Raw genomic sequence first — 17,786 nt, forward strand, 5'->3', positions numbered from 1 at the left:
ACGGTGGGCGGGTGGCTGTAGCTTGCCACGTTGCCGCCGGCAGCTTCGCGCAGCCCGACCAGGAGGGGGAGAGGTTCGGCAAAGTCCGGAAACGCTCGGCAATGGCCGGAGGCGGCTTTTAAGGAGAGGAGCGGCTGCCGGCTTGCCCTGCCCTGCCCCGCCGTCGCTCGGCGCGAGGGGACTCGTTCGCCTGAGCGCTGCCGCCTGTCCTCCCGCCGCGCCGTGAGGGGAAGGGGCGCGATGCTGGCCGACAGCCTGGTGGAGGAGTTCGAGATCCGCGAGGATGAGCCCTGGTACGACCAGCAGGACCTGCAGCAAGGTGAGCCGGGGCGGGGGAGAGGGAGCGGCGGCGGGCGGCGGGGGAGCCGTCGCCGCGGGGGGCGTGTGAGGGAAGGGGCTGTGGCGAGGAGGGCGTTGGGAGGGAAGGGGTCTCGGGGAGCCGTCGCCGCGGGGGGCGTGGGAGGGCAGGGGCTGCGGCGAGGAGGGCGTGTGAGGAGGGAAGGGGCTGCAGTGAGCCGCCGCCGCGGGGGGCGGCGAGGAGGGCGTGGGAGGGAAGGGAGCGGCGGGCGGGCGCAGGGCACCGCCACAGCGGCGGTGCGGAGACCGGAGGGACGCCGGGCGCTCGGGAGGGGCGGCGGGAAGGGCGTGAGGGGGCCGAAGGCGCCGGCGAGGGTCGCGGGGCGGCGGTGGGAGCGGGACTGGTGCCGCCCCGCGAGTGTCGCAGCCGGGAGCCCGGGCTCCCCTCACGGCCGTGCTTCCCGCCGCCTTGGGCGCGTAGGCAGAGAGAGGATCGCTGTTACCGATAAAAGATTGCAGCCGTCTTTGTTTGACGGAAGGGGTTGCTGCAGCCGAGTTGAATTGTGCCCGGGTTCCTCTCCGCCCAGGAGGGAGGGAGAGGGGGAAGCGGCTCTCCGAAAAGTTGCACCTTGACAGGACGTAAAGCAGCTATGCAGGGTAGGCGCTGGAAATAGCGGGCGCTGGAAGCGTGGGGGCGGGTTGCTGTGTTGCACCCTGTTGAGCCTTTTCGTAAGGGCTTCCAGTCGATGGAGTTGTGAATGTCGCTGTGCTCGATTAGTTGCAGGTTCATTATTAAAAACTTCCAAAGTTTTCTTCTTAAAATATATGAATAACTCCACTATCCATCAGAATTACACGTATCTAGCTCTTGCATGTCATTGTGTCAATAGGTCTTAAAACACTACCTGCAGGAGTTAAATGCTATCCTTGATTTCACACAGGAGGAAGGAGTCACAGGAATATACCAAGTATAATTGCACTAAAAATCTTCTACAGACATGATACAGAAAGCATGTGCAATTTTCTTACGAGCTTAGTGGTGTTTATGACTGGTATTTACTTAGTTCTACTTTTTGTTATTAATCCTGAGTTTGTTTTAAAAGGCCAGCTCAAAGCTGTGAATTGGCTTCCAGCAAACCTGCTCCAGCCTTATGCTTTTGGCTTTTACATTGAAGTACATTAATTCTTGGGATTGGTAGGTGCTACTGTACTATAAACCATAAAGAAAGATACTTTTGAAAGCCTTTCCTAGCTAAGCAGTTTTCACGCTGAGATAGGGCATCCGACAGCAGAAACTTTTTTTGAGACGGGCATAGGTGTCTCTAATTGTATGCTTTGACTATAAAATAGCTAACTATTTGAGAGCTGTATTTAGGTACTCTTTGCTCAAAATAGATGTTTTCATGGCTCTAGGATACAAACCAATAAATTTAAATAAGATCCCAAAACCATAGTTTGCTGTCAAAGGGAAGAGAATTGAAAATTTGAAGACATGATTTAGCAATGTTTTTACTATGTCAGCATTTATGGGGTAGAAGACCTACAAAGAGACTTCAAAATGTATAGCAACTGACTTCTGGCCTTATTGATGTTTCTTTAATTTAATCTTTTAATTCAAATGAGTGAAATAATCACCATTTGGCTCTCTACTGTGAGCTTTTAAGAAACAGTATTCCATTCTAGAGGTTAGTGCATTCTGAGGGTTGGTTAGTGCTCTCTCAACATTTGCACAATCTTTTTCTGGGGATTATCTCTTTACAAGCCTAAATACAAGTGACTAGTAGCCTTGCCAAAAGGGAAAGGAGGAAAATAAACTGATGGGCAAGTTGAAATGCAAAGAAGAAATTCCTTACAGGGATGTTTTTTTAAGTGTTCTGTTGTACTTTATTTCTGGAATCAAGATACTCCTCCAAAGACTAAGCAATACCAATGTATGTAAACAGAGTAGTAAGATTGCTTATCAAGGTCTCTTGAAACTTTTTACAACCCAAACAATCAGTGCACATTTAAAAACTGAGGAGTAAGTTTATGAGAGAACCTAGGTTGTAAAACACCAGGAAGCACCCTGAAACAAGCTTGTAGTCCTTGTCAGCCAGGCTTTGAAACTTAAAACTAGGGTAGGGTTTTGGAAAAGCTTTGACGGTCTTTGTATGCACCAAAAGCTTTTGCCTTGACAATGGAGGTGGGCTTTTCGGGCATGCTGCTCATGAAAAGAGAATGCTCATGGAATTCTTTTAAGGATGGGAACAGCTATCCTTCCTTCTGCAACATCCATGTTTTGCTGCAGTATGCTGACCTTTGAAAAAGAATTTTTACATGACTGCTCTTTTTACATCTTGCTGTTACTTGCTTTAACAGAACAGAGGGTAATCTGAACATGGAGTAGGAAATATGAAGCTAAGTAAAAAAAGTTAAGGGTTTTATTTTACAGTTAAGTAAACTTCAACCAGGCTTGCTTACTTACCTTGCACTACTAATGCCTTTTACTGTTGAAAAGAACAGGCTTATTTTTAGATTGAAAATTCTCTGAATCATTTTTGTTAGGTGGGTTATGGAAAAGTAGAAGAGAAGGATTTTGTACTGTTTTTATCTTTTTCTCAATTGTAGTAACGCTGTCAGAAGAGGTTGGAGAAGTGCTGGTAAGTGAGGGCTGTTTAACATCACAGAAGACTTATCCTTGAAGTCTTGTTTTGGTTTAGAGATTTCTGATGGAGATGTTAAACACCAGTACAACTGATCAGATTTACTAAAATGAAGATCTTAAGATCTGCACGTATGCAGTTTGCATTATTAAAAACCTCTCTGCTTACATCTTCAGGGTGAAAAGGAAAAAATGCATGTCTGTGGCAGAACTTAGCTGTTACTTTACATAAATTTACAACAGAAAATGCAGTGTGCTTCTAGTATTGTACAGTAACTCTCTAAGAGAAATGTAAATTAACTGTTTTCCTTCTGTATCTGGGAACATATATATTGCACATCTCGCTCTTAAAATTTGCTCTTTATAGGGCTTATAGGTACTTAACAATGTAGAAAAATGGACTCAAAACAAATTCTTAATTTTAGGAGAGGTGAAATTGTTTCAGCCCTTGCTTTCTCCAGGGGTAGGAGTTAGGGTTTTATTGCATGTTCCTGAGCTCTTGCACTTGTCTTCTCCCCCTCAGAAACAAATTGCCTTAATTACAAAATAGCATGCTTCTCACATAGTAACTCATCTGTGCTTCTGCCATTCTAATGAACAGAATGAGTGTGTAAGTATAATGACATGAATTCTATTATTCACATTGTATTCAAAGTACTGTGTGGTATATGCTACTTGATTTAGTAGATGAGAGGGCATTTAAGAATGAAACTATCAACTCCTAAATGTACTTAAACATCAGAACAAACTTTCACTTTGGGAAGGGAAATGGCAGCAAGTAATTCCATTATGCATTACGTCTTTAACATAATCCTAAATCCTCTCTAAAGTTCTTATTCTACTCTATTAAAATAAAAGAATGAACTATTTAGTCTTTGCCTTGAATGATGCCAATATTGTTGACTAGCTTTAAAGACTGTGGGTCCTAGTAAAGATTTGCGTAGTATGAGAACTTGTGAATCGGGACTCCATTTTATGTAGGATGACAGATTCACTGGATTTGAAGACTACAGTATTCTGTAATGTGATGGAACAAACAGCTTGGTGTTTGACTGGGAGTTACTCTGTCCATGGGTAAACAATGTACAATCTCTGTTTAAAAATGGGAAAAACTTAAGCAGGATGCCTTAAGGTTTCCTTATCCAAATACTTTAAACCCCAGCTCTAGAATAGGCTGTGTTTCTTAACAAGTGGTGATACAATGAAAAAGCTATGTGAGGATAAACTCCTAAGTATAGATCAGCATGCCATGTGGCTCCTAGTCATACATCTTTTGAAACTGTGAAGAACTCCCATGCAGTGTGATTTGTTTTAAATAATTTTTGTGGCATTTATTCTAAGAATCTGATCTTAAGGTAGGAAACAATGCACTGTAGCTGTAAAGAATGTGTAAAGAATACCAGAGTTGTTGTAGACGTCCAGTTCTGGCAAAACAACTTAATAGACAAATGTTCCTACTCACTTGTCCTTGTAAGTCTGAATTTGGTCTTTGGCTTATGTATGTAGATGGAGTAATCATTTTGGACAGGCTGCCAAACTGAAGGTTAGCACAAAGCAATCTTGGAACAGTGTTGTATCTATTACAACGACTAGCTGATAAGATAATTGGGAAAGGGCAGGAAAGAGGTAAGATAACATGTTAAAACAAGGGCATCTTAATCAAATGAAAATGGAATGTGTTTTCTCGTCTAGCTACAACTACTGATGATGCAATACATGTCTCTTGTATTTTAATTTAGGTCTTCTTGAAGTCAGTCTAAGCTTTTCTTGACTTTTTCTTCAGTCTCTTTCCCATAGTGATGCTAGTTCTATGTGAAAACTAACAAGATTGTATTGCATGCATGCAGGAGACAAGCTGGTCATGGTCCAGGTGATGGGAAGGAGCTGGAAAACTAGAGATTTTTAGAAATCTGTTGGATTCTTAATGTGTAATACCCTGCACAGAGTAATTACAGTTTTAGCAATAACACCAAGATTTATTTCTTTGTTGCATTATGTTAGCTTTTAAATTACACGTCTTTAAACATAATAATATAGAATATCTAGCACTACTCATGCTGTTGAACAAATATCAAGCTTTCCTCTAGAAAGGAACTGAGTGTTCAGATGACTTATTTCTTAATTTGAAGCAACTACAGTCACTGCACCCTGCAGGTGATTGAAGATGACTGAAGTGAAATTGAGATTAAGTGCCTGAGAACAAATGACATTTAAAATTATGTTTTGGAGCACATAAAACAATTCTTGTCTCCTAGGTTTAAGAGCTTGAAAAGCAGAATAGCTACACTTCTTTATCAGTTTTATGGTTTTTTTATATTATTGTTTCACCATAAAGAGCATCTGAAACTTTTGTTTAGCACACTGATCCTGTATGACCTGAGCTCCTTGGTGAAGGGGTAATGGGGAAGAACAACAAAGTAAGTAACAGTGCAGTCAGCTTTGGCCTGGGTCTACCCTGATGAACATTTACAGGGTCTTTTATGCTTACTCTTCTAAAATATGAGTGCTGTAAACATAGTGAAGTGTCACTAATGGACACCTGGGGTGGAGATGCTGGTGCAGTACTAGGCAGATTGTAGCAAGTGAAGAGAAGATGGCTGGACGTGTCTGACCTGTGGCCGAGGGGCCAAAGGAAGGAACTAAGGAAGCTTCATGAAATAAAGAGTATCTTCTAGGTTTCAGGATTGACTTAGACTTGCATTATAAATGGTATATGAATGTTATACTTAAGTATAAGCTAACTTTCATTTTGGGTACTGGAAATAACTTAGAGCAGTTATAACAGCAATAAAAACCCATGTCAAGTAAAATGCTTTAAAATTAGATTGTATTATTGGCTCTACAACTTACATGCAAACGTGATTTCTTTGGTTAGATCTTCACCTTGCTGCTGAGCTTGGGAAAACACTACTGGACCGTAACACTGAACTAGAAGAATCTTTACAGCAAATGTATGCAACAAATCAAGAGCAACTGCAGGAGATAGAGGTAAATAATTAAGGGATCCAAGTGTTATAGCATCTACAGCCGCAACATAACAGCACATAAGTTGAGATCTGAATTTCTTGATATCTGATGGACACTTTAAAGAAAAATACTGAACAACCTTTAACCACGTGTGCTACTTTGAGAATTTGAGAACCTGTATAGGCTTGATCATAGTTAGAACTGTTTGTCTGATTACTGGAAGCTTTGTGCCATAAACTTCACGTTGCATTTGGCTTGTTTAGTGACAAATGACTGGTATTTTTCTTTTTGTACAGAAAAGTTACTTCAGTTATTTTATTGCTAAATTTTGCTGATCTTTCCAGGTAAAATGACATTAAATTATATGATGATAATAAATTAATAATTTAAATCATTATATGAAAATGTTAGTGGTTACAGCACTGAAATTTAAATGCTGATAAGTGTAGGAGAGATTGAAATAAAATCTGAGGATATGTACTTCCACTAAACTGAGCTGTGGTAAAGGGAGCTAAAGTCTATTTTAATTAAAAACCAAACAAACAAACCACCCCAGCAAACCCAAACACTTAAATAGTATCTAAATACAGGATGTAGTAGATAATATTGTTATGTATTTTTCAGGGAAAAAAAAAAATCATCACCTTTCAAAACCACTCATCTTTGTGTTATGTGGTGGAAAAACCTGGCCACTTTGGCAATTTATTTTTTTTTTTTCATATTGCCTGTGTTCTTGCAGACCCAGCATTTGTCAGCATAATGGATTTTTTTCAGCTATTAGAGGGCAATGCATGGTCTCTAATAATGAAATTATTAAATATTCAGTACTTTGCTGACTGACAACATATTGGAAATGTAGTCAGCATTTCAGTTTGGTTCTGGTACGAATCACAGGGAACAGGCTGTGACTGGTATACACTAGATTTTTACAGAATCTCAGTTCCTTTGTGCAGGCAGTACTTACACAGTTATGGACAGTGTGTGGATTTTGTACAGCTGCAACTTAAAACACTTATTGTAGTGGTAACAGGTAACTTAATCCTAAGCTTAATACTTAAAAATATATAGGTGTCTTTAAAGTAGTCATGTTAACACAAACGCAGCGTTTTTATTAGGTGCTGCACAATTTCTGAGTGCAGGGTTGTTAGTGTTTTGTTTTCTTTTTTTTATAAGATACTTCTGTTTTGTACCTCATACTTTGTCTCTTTATTACATGCTAAACATCATCTTTGTTGTCTTATTTATTCTGTGATGCAATGGTTGGAATGGCTGATGCTTATATTAGTGCCACAGCATTACAAAAAATGTATTTACTTATGTAGAAACTTAAAATAACTCATTGCCATGAATGGTTTTTATAAAAAGATTAATTCTTAAGATCTAGAGAGGACACACACTTCAAGGTGCTATACAAATACTATTCTACTTGAGGTTCAACACCTGTATGAACAACTGTGTTTAAGGAAGCGTTTAATACAGTTACAACACACCTTTCGAAATAACACAGTATAACTTTGCGATAGATAACTAACCTGGCTCATTGGGTGTAGCTACCTAATAAGCAGCTGTATTTTAACACTATCTTGAAATATGGAAAATACATTATTGCTAAGCTGCATTCATTTATAGAAATAGTCTAGTGTGATTAAGGATGTAATATCCTGTTGGTTTAATCTAGTTTATTTGCTTAAGCTTTTTTTGTGGGTTAGTGTTTATTGACAATGTAAGAGGGCTTCAGCACCAGGAAGTGGTCTAAGGTGTCCTTCCAGTAGTGACCTATAGTTGTTGGTGTGTTGTAGGGTCAAGTACTTGTATGTTCAGACAACCTCAAACAGTGACAGACTAATTCATTCTCTCAATATCTTGCTTTGTTTAGCCAACCAAAAAAACCAAATCAAGACTTGTGCAATGCTACTTTTTGAAGGCTTTATCTGATACCTCTTTCTTCTCTTTCCTCTTCTCCCCCAACATGGGCAGGAGTGTATATTGGGTTGTCCTATTAGTCTCCCCCCAAAAGGAGGGGGAAGAGAGAAGGGAGAACAGTTTTTGTGATGCTTCCAACATCTAAGTAGTGCCTGCACCTTTATTTGCCCAACTCACTGTGTTGAGTCAAAGAACCTGTAGACTGTAATTGTATCTACCATAAAAACATGCTGTCTTCTCTGTTCCACCACCTGTCTTAATCTTCTGTCTTTTCCCAGTGCAGTTTAAAAGTGTAATAGCAACTCAAAACATTTCTTTCTCCAAAGAAGTCTCTCTTGCATCTGGATTTCTGGTAGAAAAGGGAAAAACAAATGCTCCCCTTCTTCAAATACCCAGAGAACCTCAAGATGGAGGAACTGAATATATTAGCTTACTGGCACAAGGGATTGTTACAGGAATTCACTGAAACAAATGGGAATAAAAGTTAGCATATGCAAGGTGCAGTACTTTTTAGCTGGTAAAAGCAGTTCAGTCAGTTATTTTCATACCTATATTTCTGTCTTTGGGAGTGCAGGAAACCCCACTGCGCAGGAAACCCCACTGCGCAGGATACATGTGCAAGTGGCGTATCCAGTCTCTATGCTTGATTTTTCCTAATTTTCAAGTACTTGTCTCTAACCTAAATGTGATCTTTCAGCTGTTCCTGTAGCTACTCTGCTGTGTAGCCTTTTCAGTGCAGTATATCAGTGTAAATCTCTTTTTTTTTTTTCCCCTATTAATTCACATCTTATGGGTAGCAAAGTCTAGAACTGGCCAAGAAATCATTCTGAAATATGGTACTACCTTGTCTGCACTAAAAAGGAAGGGTCAAAGGCTTTGGGATGCTTAAGATTACATCTAATATATTAAACGCTAACATATTAAGCGTTTTACAGCCTTGGCTCATTATATCTGACCTCTGTGCTGACACGTGTGCCACTAACTAATCACTGTAGATGTAATAAACGCTGGATTGAAAGGGCAACTTTATTCCTGTCTGAATCTGTTCTCAGCACTCAGACTTCAGAAATACTGACACTTTCCTTTTATCATGTGGTAGAATGCAAGAAGTCTCAAATGCTGCTTCATGTTAGGTGCTCAGTTGCAGGGGAGGTGGAATAAATGTGAACTTCTAAATTATTTATTACCACATCTGTACTTTGTTTTGGTGGCCTGGTTATAGCAGGCCAACTTGACACCAGCACTGAAGATACTGGAGATGCAAGGTGAAGAAAATGGTGCTTCACCTCTTCCATTCATCTAAAACTTCTGCAAAAGCCCATTGTAATAAGTAGTAACATCTAATTCTGGCACCAAAGGTTTGGCTTCTGTGCTTAGCCACGCTCCTATTGCTGAAGAAAGTCTGAAGATTTCCAGCTCCTTCTGAGAATAACCAATAGGGAAAGTTAATCTGAAATGGGTCACATTGACATTCTGCTGCTAATCCATGTACTATTTTTGTATAAATCCTCAGTCATGTGTGCACAGGCTATGAAAGGATCTAGCCAACTGCTATCATGTTGATCTTCTAGAAGTCTGTATGTAGCAGTTACTAGTCCTAGATTAACTTATTATCTGTTCTTAAATTGCCTAAAATGTAAATCCACCAATCTTTTAATGAGGTAAAAGGTTAAGTAGAATATTAGAAGTTTCGAGTATGTAGCAGGCCTATGTAAAGAGAAGTAATTCTGCCTAGAACTCTGCTGGATGTTCCTACTTGAAATTTACTTTTCAGTAAGTAGCATGTAGTAATACAGAATATATTGCAAGAAATAAATTCTATGCAAGAACAAAGTATTTCAGATTTAAAGGGTTAGGGTTTTTTTGTTCAAGTCAGTCTGCAAATTCTCTTGTAGATTTTTGGAATTGGATCAGCCCTATCCTGGGTGGGACAATATAAGACACTTGTATTAAGAGCCTTAGGTGATTGTTAACTGCTCTTAGACTGAGAATTCTAAGCTTTCTGACATTATTCAAGAAACTCAACAGCCTATGTCGTTAATTGTAAAACTAAAGAGAATTAGAATACTTCATGTGGAGTTTTATTTTTAAAAAAGGCGGGAGACCTTTGTTTGGGATTATAGTAACTGGAATAGTTCCCTGTGAGTAATTAAAGATTAAATTCAATAATTTGAGTATGCTTCCTGTCACATAGTAGCCCATATACTTTAAGTGTGACTACATCCTAAATTCTGTTCTGCTGAACCTAGCGCTGCTTCAGACTGGAAGAACTTAGGTCAGCAGAAAAGAAATTCAATTATGGATGGTACTACCCAATATTTCAGTTTTAATGCTAAGAAAATTGTTGGGTCAACACTGTTGGAAAATTTCTGTTGGAGCCCACTGCAACTTTTAGAAGGACTCAGTGGATAGTTAAGGGCTATGTTGAAGTCTGGATTCAAGGCTGCATCAGTGACGACTGCAGTACAGACAAACCCAATCCAGAATGCTCAGGTTCTGGCAAAAGCCTAGCTGCAGCAAGGCTAGATAAACACAGCTTGCATGACCAAAGCCAACTCCTCTGGATAAAAGGCTGGTTGATCAGCCTGGGTTGACCTCCATGACAAAGGCAAGCTGCCTAGCTGAGTTACTGATGGTGCCGTTTCAACTGAACACTTACCAAAGCAACCACTGGAATCTACATTTCTGAAACTTAGTAGTTTCTCTGTGAATGTGAAGAAAAAATGCAGAATGATAGTCCTGTCTTTGTGTTTCAAGTGTAAACTAGTAACAGCAATACTGTCTTGCAGTACCTCACAAAGCAAGTGGAGCTCTTGCGTCAGATGAATGATCAGCATGCAAAAGTCTATGAACAGCTGGATGTGACAGCAAGAGAACTGGAAGACACTAATCAAAAGCTAGTTGCAGAGAGTAGAGCTTCACAACAAAAGATACTAAGGTAACAAACTTACACTAGGGTTCCCCCCCTCCCCGGCCCAGTTGATAATATGACAAAGAGCAGTCCAAGTGTATTTGTGTAGTTATTGGGTGGCTGTCTCTGTCTAGTGGTGTTCTACAATACTGTTAAATTGAAAGGATGGTTTTATTTAAAGGTCTTTTGGGGCCAAAGAGCAGCATTCAGAGAAGAACCTACAATATGAGGGGATGGGAAATTCCCATCTCCTTGACTAAGCATTCAAATGTTTTTAACAGCAGTCCTTCACCTTTTAGCTTGACAGAGACTATTGAAAATCTGCAAACACACATAGATGACCTGCAACGACAAGTAGAAGAATTGAAAAAGACTGGACGAGGCCGGATGAACCATGAGAGATCTGACCAGCCAAGATCAGTGCATAGTTTCTCATGTTTGAAGGAGCTGTATGACCTTCGCCAGTAAGACTTTTTACCTTGCATAGCAAAGAGAATACTGAAATTATTTTAAGCAAAGCTTTAAAAACTAAGACATAAGCACAGATGTCAAACAAGCTAGCAGAAAAACATCTGACATTCACAACTAGCAAAATATCTGTAGAGTCCTGCACTGTGTGGTGTTGCCACTGCTTCTGGCATACTTCTAGACTGCACTGGTCTTTGTGTAAGAGGAACTGCAGGTTCCACTTTCTGTCCTGAAAGATTCTCTCCCAGAGTCTCCAACCATATCAAAACGTAGCCTAGAAAGCTTACAGCAATTTGCACCCCACTATTTTCAGTCAGATAAGAGCATACACACAGATATTCTGAAAAACAAATATCCTAAATGCAAAATATTTTCTGTAACTTACCCTTTCCTTGGATGTCCGTATATTTTTTTTTTTTTTTTGAAGGAAGGCAGGATTTGTGCTATAGCTTTCCTGAACTTAAGCTGGTTAAAATGATGCTTAAGCTGGTAATATGGTGCTAGGAGATCTGGGCGGCTTTTTTAATTTAGAGCAGTTTTACCCAGCTGAACTACATTAGTATGCCCATCAGGACAATCACCTGGGGTAAAAGCTCAGACTAGCTTCAATCCTAGAAGGTAATTTCTTAAGTGAAGCACCTCCACAGACAGGCAGAACAGGCTTTTGTGTCTGGGCTTCAGCACTACACGGAGGTAGGACTGTAGAATAAATCCGTACATCCAAAAAAGTTATTTCTTGACAATTCAAAAGATAAGTGGATTCTTTCAAACTGCTAAAGGCTTGTGGAGATACCAGCCTACAGAATTGCCTTGTCAATTTTGAAGCTTGTTCCCACAATCAATAGTGACAAAAGTTACAAGAGTGGAGTGCTGCAGAAAAATAATCCAAGTGTCAGAAGGTATTGCATGATATACGGGGGCAATGTTTATTTAAACTTAAATTATAGGTCTTGTTATTCAATAAGCTTGTTGGTAACTTGAAACTGTTAACGAGCTGCCATTCTGCTTAAGCTGGGGAGGCTTGATTTGACAGAATTAGGTAACAAACTCTGTTCAGATTATTAAATGGACCAATAAGTTAGTAAAATGACTGCTATGTATACTTTGAGGTGTGTTAGCACATGGGTTAAATCTGTCATTAGTTACCCAGGACAGGAAAACTTCAGGAGTTGTGCTCAGCTGTATTTCCTAAATTTGACAACACTTATTTTGTTTTTGCAGGTATTTTGTTTATGATCATGTGTTTGCAGAAAAGATTACTTCGATGGATAGTCAGCTAAGTCCTCTAGAAGAAGAAAATGAGAACTTAAAAAAGGCAGTTACAGTTTTGCAAGCCCAACTTAACCTAGAAAAAGAGAAGAGGGTAACAATGGAAGAGGAATATAGTCTTATGGTAAAAGAGAACTGTGACCTTGAACAGAGGCTTGTCGATATAGACTTATATCGGGCTCGTGCAGAGGAGCTGGAAGTGGAAGTAGCTGAAATGCGACAAATACTTCAGTCTGAAAACACATTCCATAATGCAGAGAAATTGGTGCCAGAATCCTTTTTCATTTCATTCAAGGAATCTTTAGAAAGGGAGCTTGGTCAGAGCCCGGCAGATGATGGACTTCTGACTGTATCGGAGCTTGAGAAGAAGGCACTGAAACGGAGCAGCAGTGAAACTTTCCTAAGCAGTGCTGCAGGGGGAGACATTCTAAGGGGCCACGAAGAAACATGTATTAGGAGAGCTGAAGCTGTGAAGCAGCGAGGAATCTCTGTTCTTAATGAAGTTGATGCTCAGTATAATGCTCTGAAAGTGAAGTATGAGGAACTTTTGAAGAAGTGTCAAATGGATGAAGATTCTTTGAAACACAAGGCTGTACAAACGCTGAAGCAGTACTCCAAAGACCTAAATGTGGGGAACACCCAGTATGATCTTTCAGCTAGCAATCAAGAATTCACAAATGTGGAGCTAAGTGACTCTCCCGCAAATGCTCTTCCTGAATATAAAGCACTCTTCAAGGAAATTTTTAGCTGTATCAGAAAAACAAAAGAAGAAATAGATGAACACAGAGCTAAGTACAAGTCCCTCTCCTCTCAGCCATAACATTGGACGTGCTGATGACCCATTTTCTGTTGATGACTAATGTTAGTCAAGAAGGGGAAGAACTTTATACAAGTGTCAGAAGACCCCTTATACTGATGTATTTCTTGAGCACTCAAAATGAATGTTTTAAATTAGCTTGTAGACCTGTAGTTAACAAGCTAGTTAGTTAACAGCTAGTCTCCCTGTAGCTATGTAGCAATAGATTTAATGTTGTTTAGCACTGTCACACAAACTAGTGGTTGTAAAGCAAACAAACATCATAGCTTAATACTACACTACTACTTCATCCTACACTTAATCTCTGGCCAGAGCAGTAACTGACACTATTTCCTTAGTCCACGTCAAAAATAACAGAGCTAAGAAAGCTGTACTGTATTTCTCACAAGGAACCAGACTAAAGCTTTCCTTTAGTTTGCAGCGATGATCTAGCCCTGTAACTACATCTGTGTAGAAAATGAACAAAAACAAAGCCCCTGACCAGTTCATGGGCAGCCTCTCCTTGGTTCTCGAGAATGAAGTTAGCAGTCTAGCTGAACTTGCTTTGGCAGGGAGGCAGAGAGCTGGCACAGCAGCCTGCACTGTGCTTGCTTGAAGCTAATACCATATTTCCACATGCACTAAGCTCTCCCACAGTTTGGTGTAAATGTCTTCCTACTAAGACAGGATTTGATGTGAAGTTTGCGTGGCTTTTTAGGTATGGTTTCTTATGTAGGGCACTTTGTCTTAAGGCAAGATACTGTGAATTGATTATGTATGTTATTTGGGACCTACTGTTCTTTGGTGGAATGTCTGCACATCTTTATGTGTATTTGGTAAGATAGAAAGTTGCAATTTAGCTATTTAACTTTAGTAGTAGCACTGACATAGTGGAATAGCTTTTCTTCTTACATATCACAAACTCCAAGTGCTTGAAGGAGATGGGCCAGGTAAAACCTTCTCATGCTGTTCTGTCTATTGCTTCCAGCATCAGCTTCTGTGGACCTATTTATTCCATGCTGTCTCGGGGGTGGGAGGATGGACACAACACTGCCAGAACACACCCTACTGAAAACAGGGGACCATGCTCTTGTTCCTCCCCTTCTCCACTCCCTAATAGTAATTCATACATATTCAAATTCTGTGAAAAACAAAGAACATGGAGAAGTACGTTCTTTAAAACTGCTTCAAAGTGTGAGGAAAAGAAAGGCTAAGAGATTAAGGGGAGGAGGAAGGGCCCAATGAAAAGTGACATCCTTTTCCTTATAAAGGGTCTCATAGCATAATTTGGGCAGCTGTTCTTGGAATCAACTTACTGCCTGAGTTGCTGCGATATACCAAACAGTTGACACAGAACGTTGACAGTTTCTCAGCTTTAGTTCAGCTGCTGCTGCTGCAGTTCTGTCTGCCTTATGTTGTATCCTGTTATGCTTGTGTATAGCTCTCCTTCAGTTGCAGTATTAAGATGTCATATTGTGGGATTTTCCCCAAAACATGTATTGCATTCTGAAAATTATTTAAAAATAAGAATCTGGCTCTTGTATTTTTCTAAGCAAATAAACAATCCAGTCAAGCTACATGTGTAACTAGTAACTATGCCCATCTGTGCCAATCAGGGAACAGTAAACTAGGTGCAGATGGCACCTGCATTATCTAGTCTTGCCCTCTTTCCTACATCTACATAGCTAGGATGGAGTTCCCATTAAGTTTGTATTTTAAAAAGGTTATGCTATATGGAAAAGGATAGGCCTATCTAGGATAGAAATCTAGAGGGAAGTATGTAGTTTCTCCTCATTGTGTTTGGCAGTGCTGTTCAAAATGGGGGGGGAGGCAGAAAAGCTGCTGTTCTGCCATCAGGTTAACTCTGTTGTCGCTGTTTCTCTAACACTTGGATCCTTATCACCTGGAGGTCTGCCCAATTCAGATACTGGAAAGCAGTAACCTTAAATGAGAAAGGCATGACACTGTTAGTCACCAGTGATTTACTACTAATATTCCTCACCACTTTTGGAGAAGGGGGATTCACACCTGCTGGACCAGAAGACATGTAAAAGCAATACAGAATTTTTGGTTAAATAGATGATCAGTGGTTTATTACTGCTGGCTAATTTAGAGCACTTTCATACATACAGTTTTTATGCTTTAAAAATGATTTCCATGGAACTACTTGATTCTTCTGTAATCTGACTTCCCCTTGGCTACCTGTGCCATTGCTAAGCTCTGGCTGTACTGTACTTTAACACTTACCCGTGCATATTGTGCAATAAAAAACTCCAAGGCTGGGTTCTTCTTTTGTAACTTCTCTCAGGCTCTAGCCTTCCCTGAGAGAAGCCGTACAGGTGCAGCCATAGGTAATGCTATGGCAGCAGGGCTGCACTAGGGCAGCGCCAGCCATGGGTGCGTGCAGCAGACCAAGACAAAGGCTGCAAAGGCTGCCTGAACTTAAACCACCTCCCAGTTATATTGATGCAGTTAATGAACCACACTAGTGTATTAATTAAGGTAGAGTTTTCGCAGTTTAACAGTAGGTATTTTCCACAGAAATGTGAAAAGCCATAAGTGTGGTAACAATATTCTTAGCCAATCTTATCTGGATTAACTACCTTAATCTGCTTATTTTAGTCAACAACTCAGCCTTTTCTGAGCATAAGTAGATGAAATTAATAGAATCTCCTTGAGCTTCTCATGTGATGGAAATTATAGCAAAGAACATGACCAGTAAAGTAACCATGTTCTACAGTGCTTACAGCATGATATTCCTTATCTTACTGCAGTTAGGCTTCAATGATAAACCTGTAACAAAAAGATTGGTTACTGCGCCTTGTGCAACAGGCCCTTTGCTTGGCAGCTACCCCCTGAAGAATATGATGCAAGCAGAACGATGTAAAGTGGTTTACTATCTACCTCCAGCCTCTACTAAACATTCCTGACCTTTCCTTCCTCCATAAGCCTTCAGGCTATAAAAGGAGTGGGTGCAGCTTCCCTTTCTTTGGACAAATACAAGGCAGGGTAGAATTGACCTTCAAGATAAAATTTTATTAAAAAAATTACACAAAATAGAGGTTTTACATTGTTGCTGTGTGATAGCTACAGCTGGATGCCTTCCAGAGGGTGCACTCACTTACTTACCTCACTGTATTTGCATACAGTAATGACAAAAAAATCCCTCAAACAAAACCCACACCAATAAAAGAAATCCAGTAGTAGTTCCACATCTGTTTCAAATCTAGGTACTTTCCCAAATAACTCATTTCACAGACAACAGGTGAGAACAATTGCTATGTTGTACAGAGTTCAAAGACAATGATTTTGTTCCCCCCTCCCAGGCCTGACGTTTCCATGAACATGACTATCTTCTTTTTTATAAAGAGGGCTGCAAGGGCTATTACAACGCTCAGACTAAAGTATGAGCATCTAGGTATTTAACAAAAACTGGGATGTTTGTAAACAAATTTAATTTATTGGCATTACTTACAAAATAAAGTATTAGACTCTGATTTTCCATCATGTCTGTTGTCAGTATGTGGTTTTATTTTTTTTATAACAAAACAGAACGAGAGTTGAAATACATTAGAAATCCCAGATTAATCAAGCTGCAGACAGGGTCCCATGTTGTCTTCCTAGTTGCTTACACGCCTAGGCGGCCATGCAGATGTGTGTGTGTGTGTGTGTGTGTTGGGGTATCCATGACTGTCTGTCTGCAATGCCCACGTGCCCCAAAGTGGGTCAGATCCTGCCCCACACTCCCGAGGCCACGGCATTACTCTGTCTGTGCCGCCCACTGCAGGTTTCCTCTTTCGTCCTGGAGATCACTTGAAACCGCTGCCACCGCTGTCAAGACTGCACCGTCCCCTTAAGATACCACATTCCGCCGTAGCTCACACAGCAGTCCTGGGGAGAAAGGGAAAGTCCGTATGGTCTTGGGAACCATTGTCTGGCTTTGGGGCAATAAATGTGATCAATAACCCAAGTCCCCTCTCCAGAGCACAAGAGAGAGCACGAATCCAGAGCAGCAGGTTATCTCCACCCTGAAGACCATACAGCCTAAATGAAGATGACAAACACAAGAGGGGGAAGGTTGAGAGGCCACAAGGAGGACAAACAATGCAATGGCAGCAAGAAACGGGGCTTCTGTGGGGAGAAGATGGGGATCATGCAGCAGCCAGCTCAGGAAAGGTGGTGGGGAGGGGTGAGGACAAGGGAACTGGGGCACACACAGGCTGAAGCTCAGGTGGAGAGACTGAAGGGAGCAGCAGGAACAGGCTGGAGCGTGAAAGCGGTCGCCAGATCTGAAGCCTTTTAAGAAACAACATTCTATGATAATGAACTGTCAAACCTCAGAACCGTGCTTTGGTATTCCGACCACACGTCTGCTAAGCTTACAGCGAGTAAGCACCACAGCAAAGGAGTTCAGTAAGCGGGTTTTCTTGTGGCTCATTTTCTTATTCCTATTAGATGAGCACCAAGTCTCTCGAGTTCTAAGCTAATGGCTTCTCTTTCTTTTGCTCCCACCC

At 40.7% G+C, this 17,786-nt stretch overlaps 2 protein-coding genes across 4 annotated transcripts in view; one reads left to right on the forward strand and one right to left on the reverse strand.

The window, feature by feature from the left end:
* The first annotated feature begins 48 nt into the window (after positions 1-48).
* Positions 49-16,779, forward strand: CDR2 (cerebellar degeneration related protein 2). 2 transcript variants are annotated; one of them, XM_052772385.1, is made up of 6 exons: positions 216-319; positions 2,905-2,936; positions 5,814-5,926; positions 10,618-10,766; positions 11,039-11,203; positions 12,429-16,779. In XM_052772385.1, the coding sequence occupies exons 3-6, from the start codon at positions 5,888-5,890 to the stop codon at positions 13,294-13,296; spliced, it is 1,221 nt and encodes a 406-aa protein (XP_052628345.1). In that variant the 5' UTR covers positions 216-319; positions 2,905-2,936; positions 5,814-5,887; the 3' UTR covers positions 13,297-16,779. The 2 variants fall into 2 exon arrangements, with proteins under 2 accessions (XP_052628344.1, XP_052628345.1); XM_052772384.1 differs by lacking the exon at positions 2,905-2,936 and having other exon boundaries at positions 49-319.
* Positions 16,288-17,786, reverse strand: part of POLR3E (RNA polymerase III subunit E) — a 32,377-nt gene continuing 30,878 nt past the window's right edge. For both annotated transcript variants that reach the window (XM_052772381.1, XM_052772382.1), the window contains exon 21: positions 16,288-17,163. In XM_052772381.1, the coding sequence (XP_052628341.1) occupies positions 17,107-17,163 (57 nt within the window). In that variant the 3' untranslated portion in view covers positions 16,288-17,106. The remainder of the gene's footprint in view (positions 17,164-17,786) is intronic.

Source organism: Harpia harpyja, chromosome 21, assembly GCF_026419915.1.
Source record: "Harpia harpyja isolate bHarHar1 chromosome 21, bHarHar1 primary haplotype, whole genome shotgun sequence".
Classification (NCBI taxonomy): Eukaryota; Metazoa; Chordata; class Aves; order Accipitriformes; family Accipitridae; genus Harpia; species Harpia harpyja.

Coding starts and splice junctions, on each gene's coding strand:
- CDR2 (XM_052772384.1), top strand. CDS start 241: ATGCTGGCCGACAGCCTGGTGGAGGAGTTCGAGATCCGCGAGGATGAG. Junction 320..5,813: donor CCAGCAGGACCTGCAGCAAG/GTGAGCCGGGGC, acceptor TTCTTTGGTTAG/ATCTTCACCTTGCTGCTGAG. Junction 11,204..12,428: donor GAGCTGTATGACCTTCGCCA/GTAAGACTTTTT, acceptor TTGTTTTTGCAG/GTATTTTGTTTATGATCATG.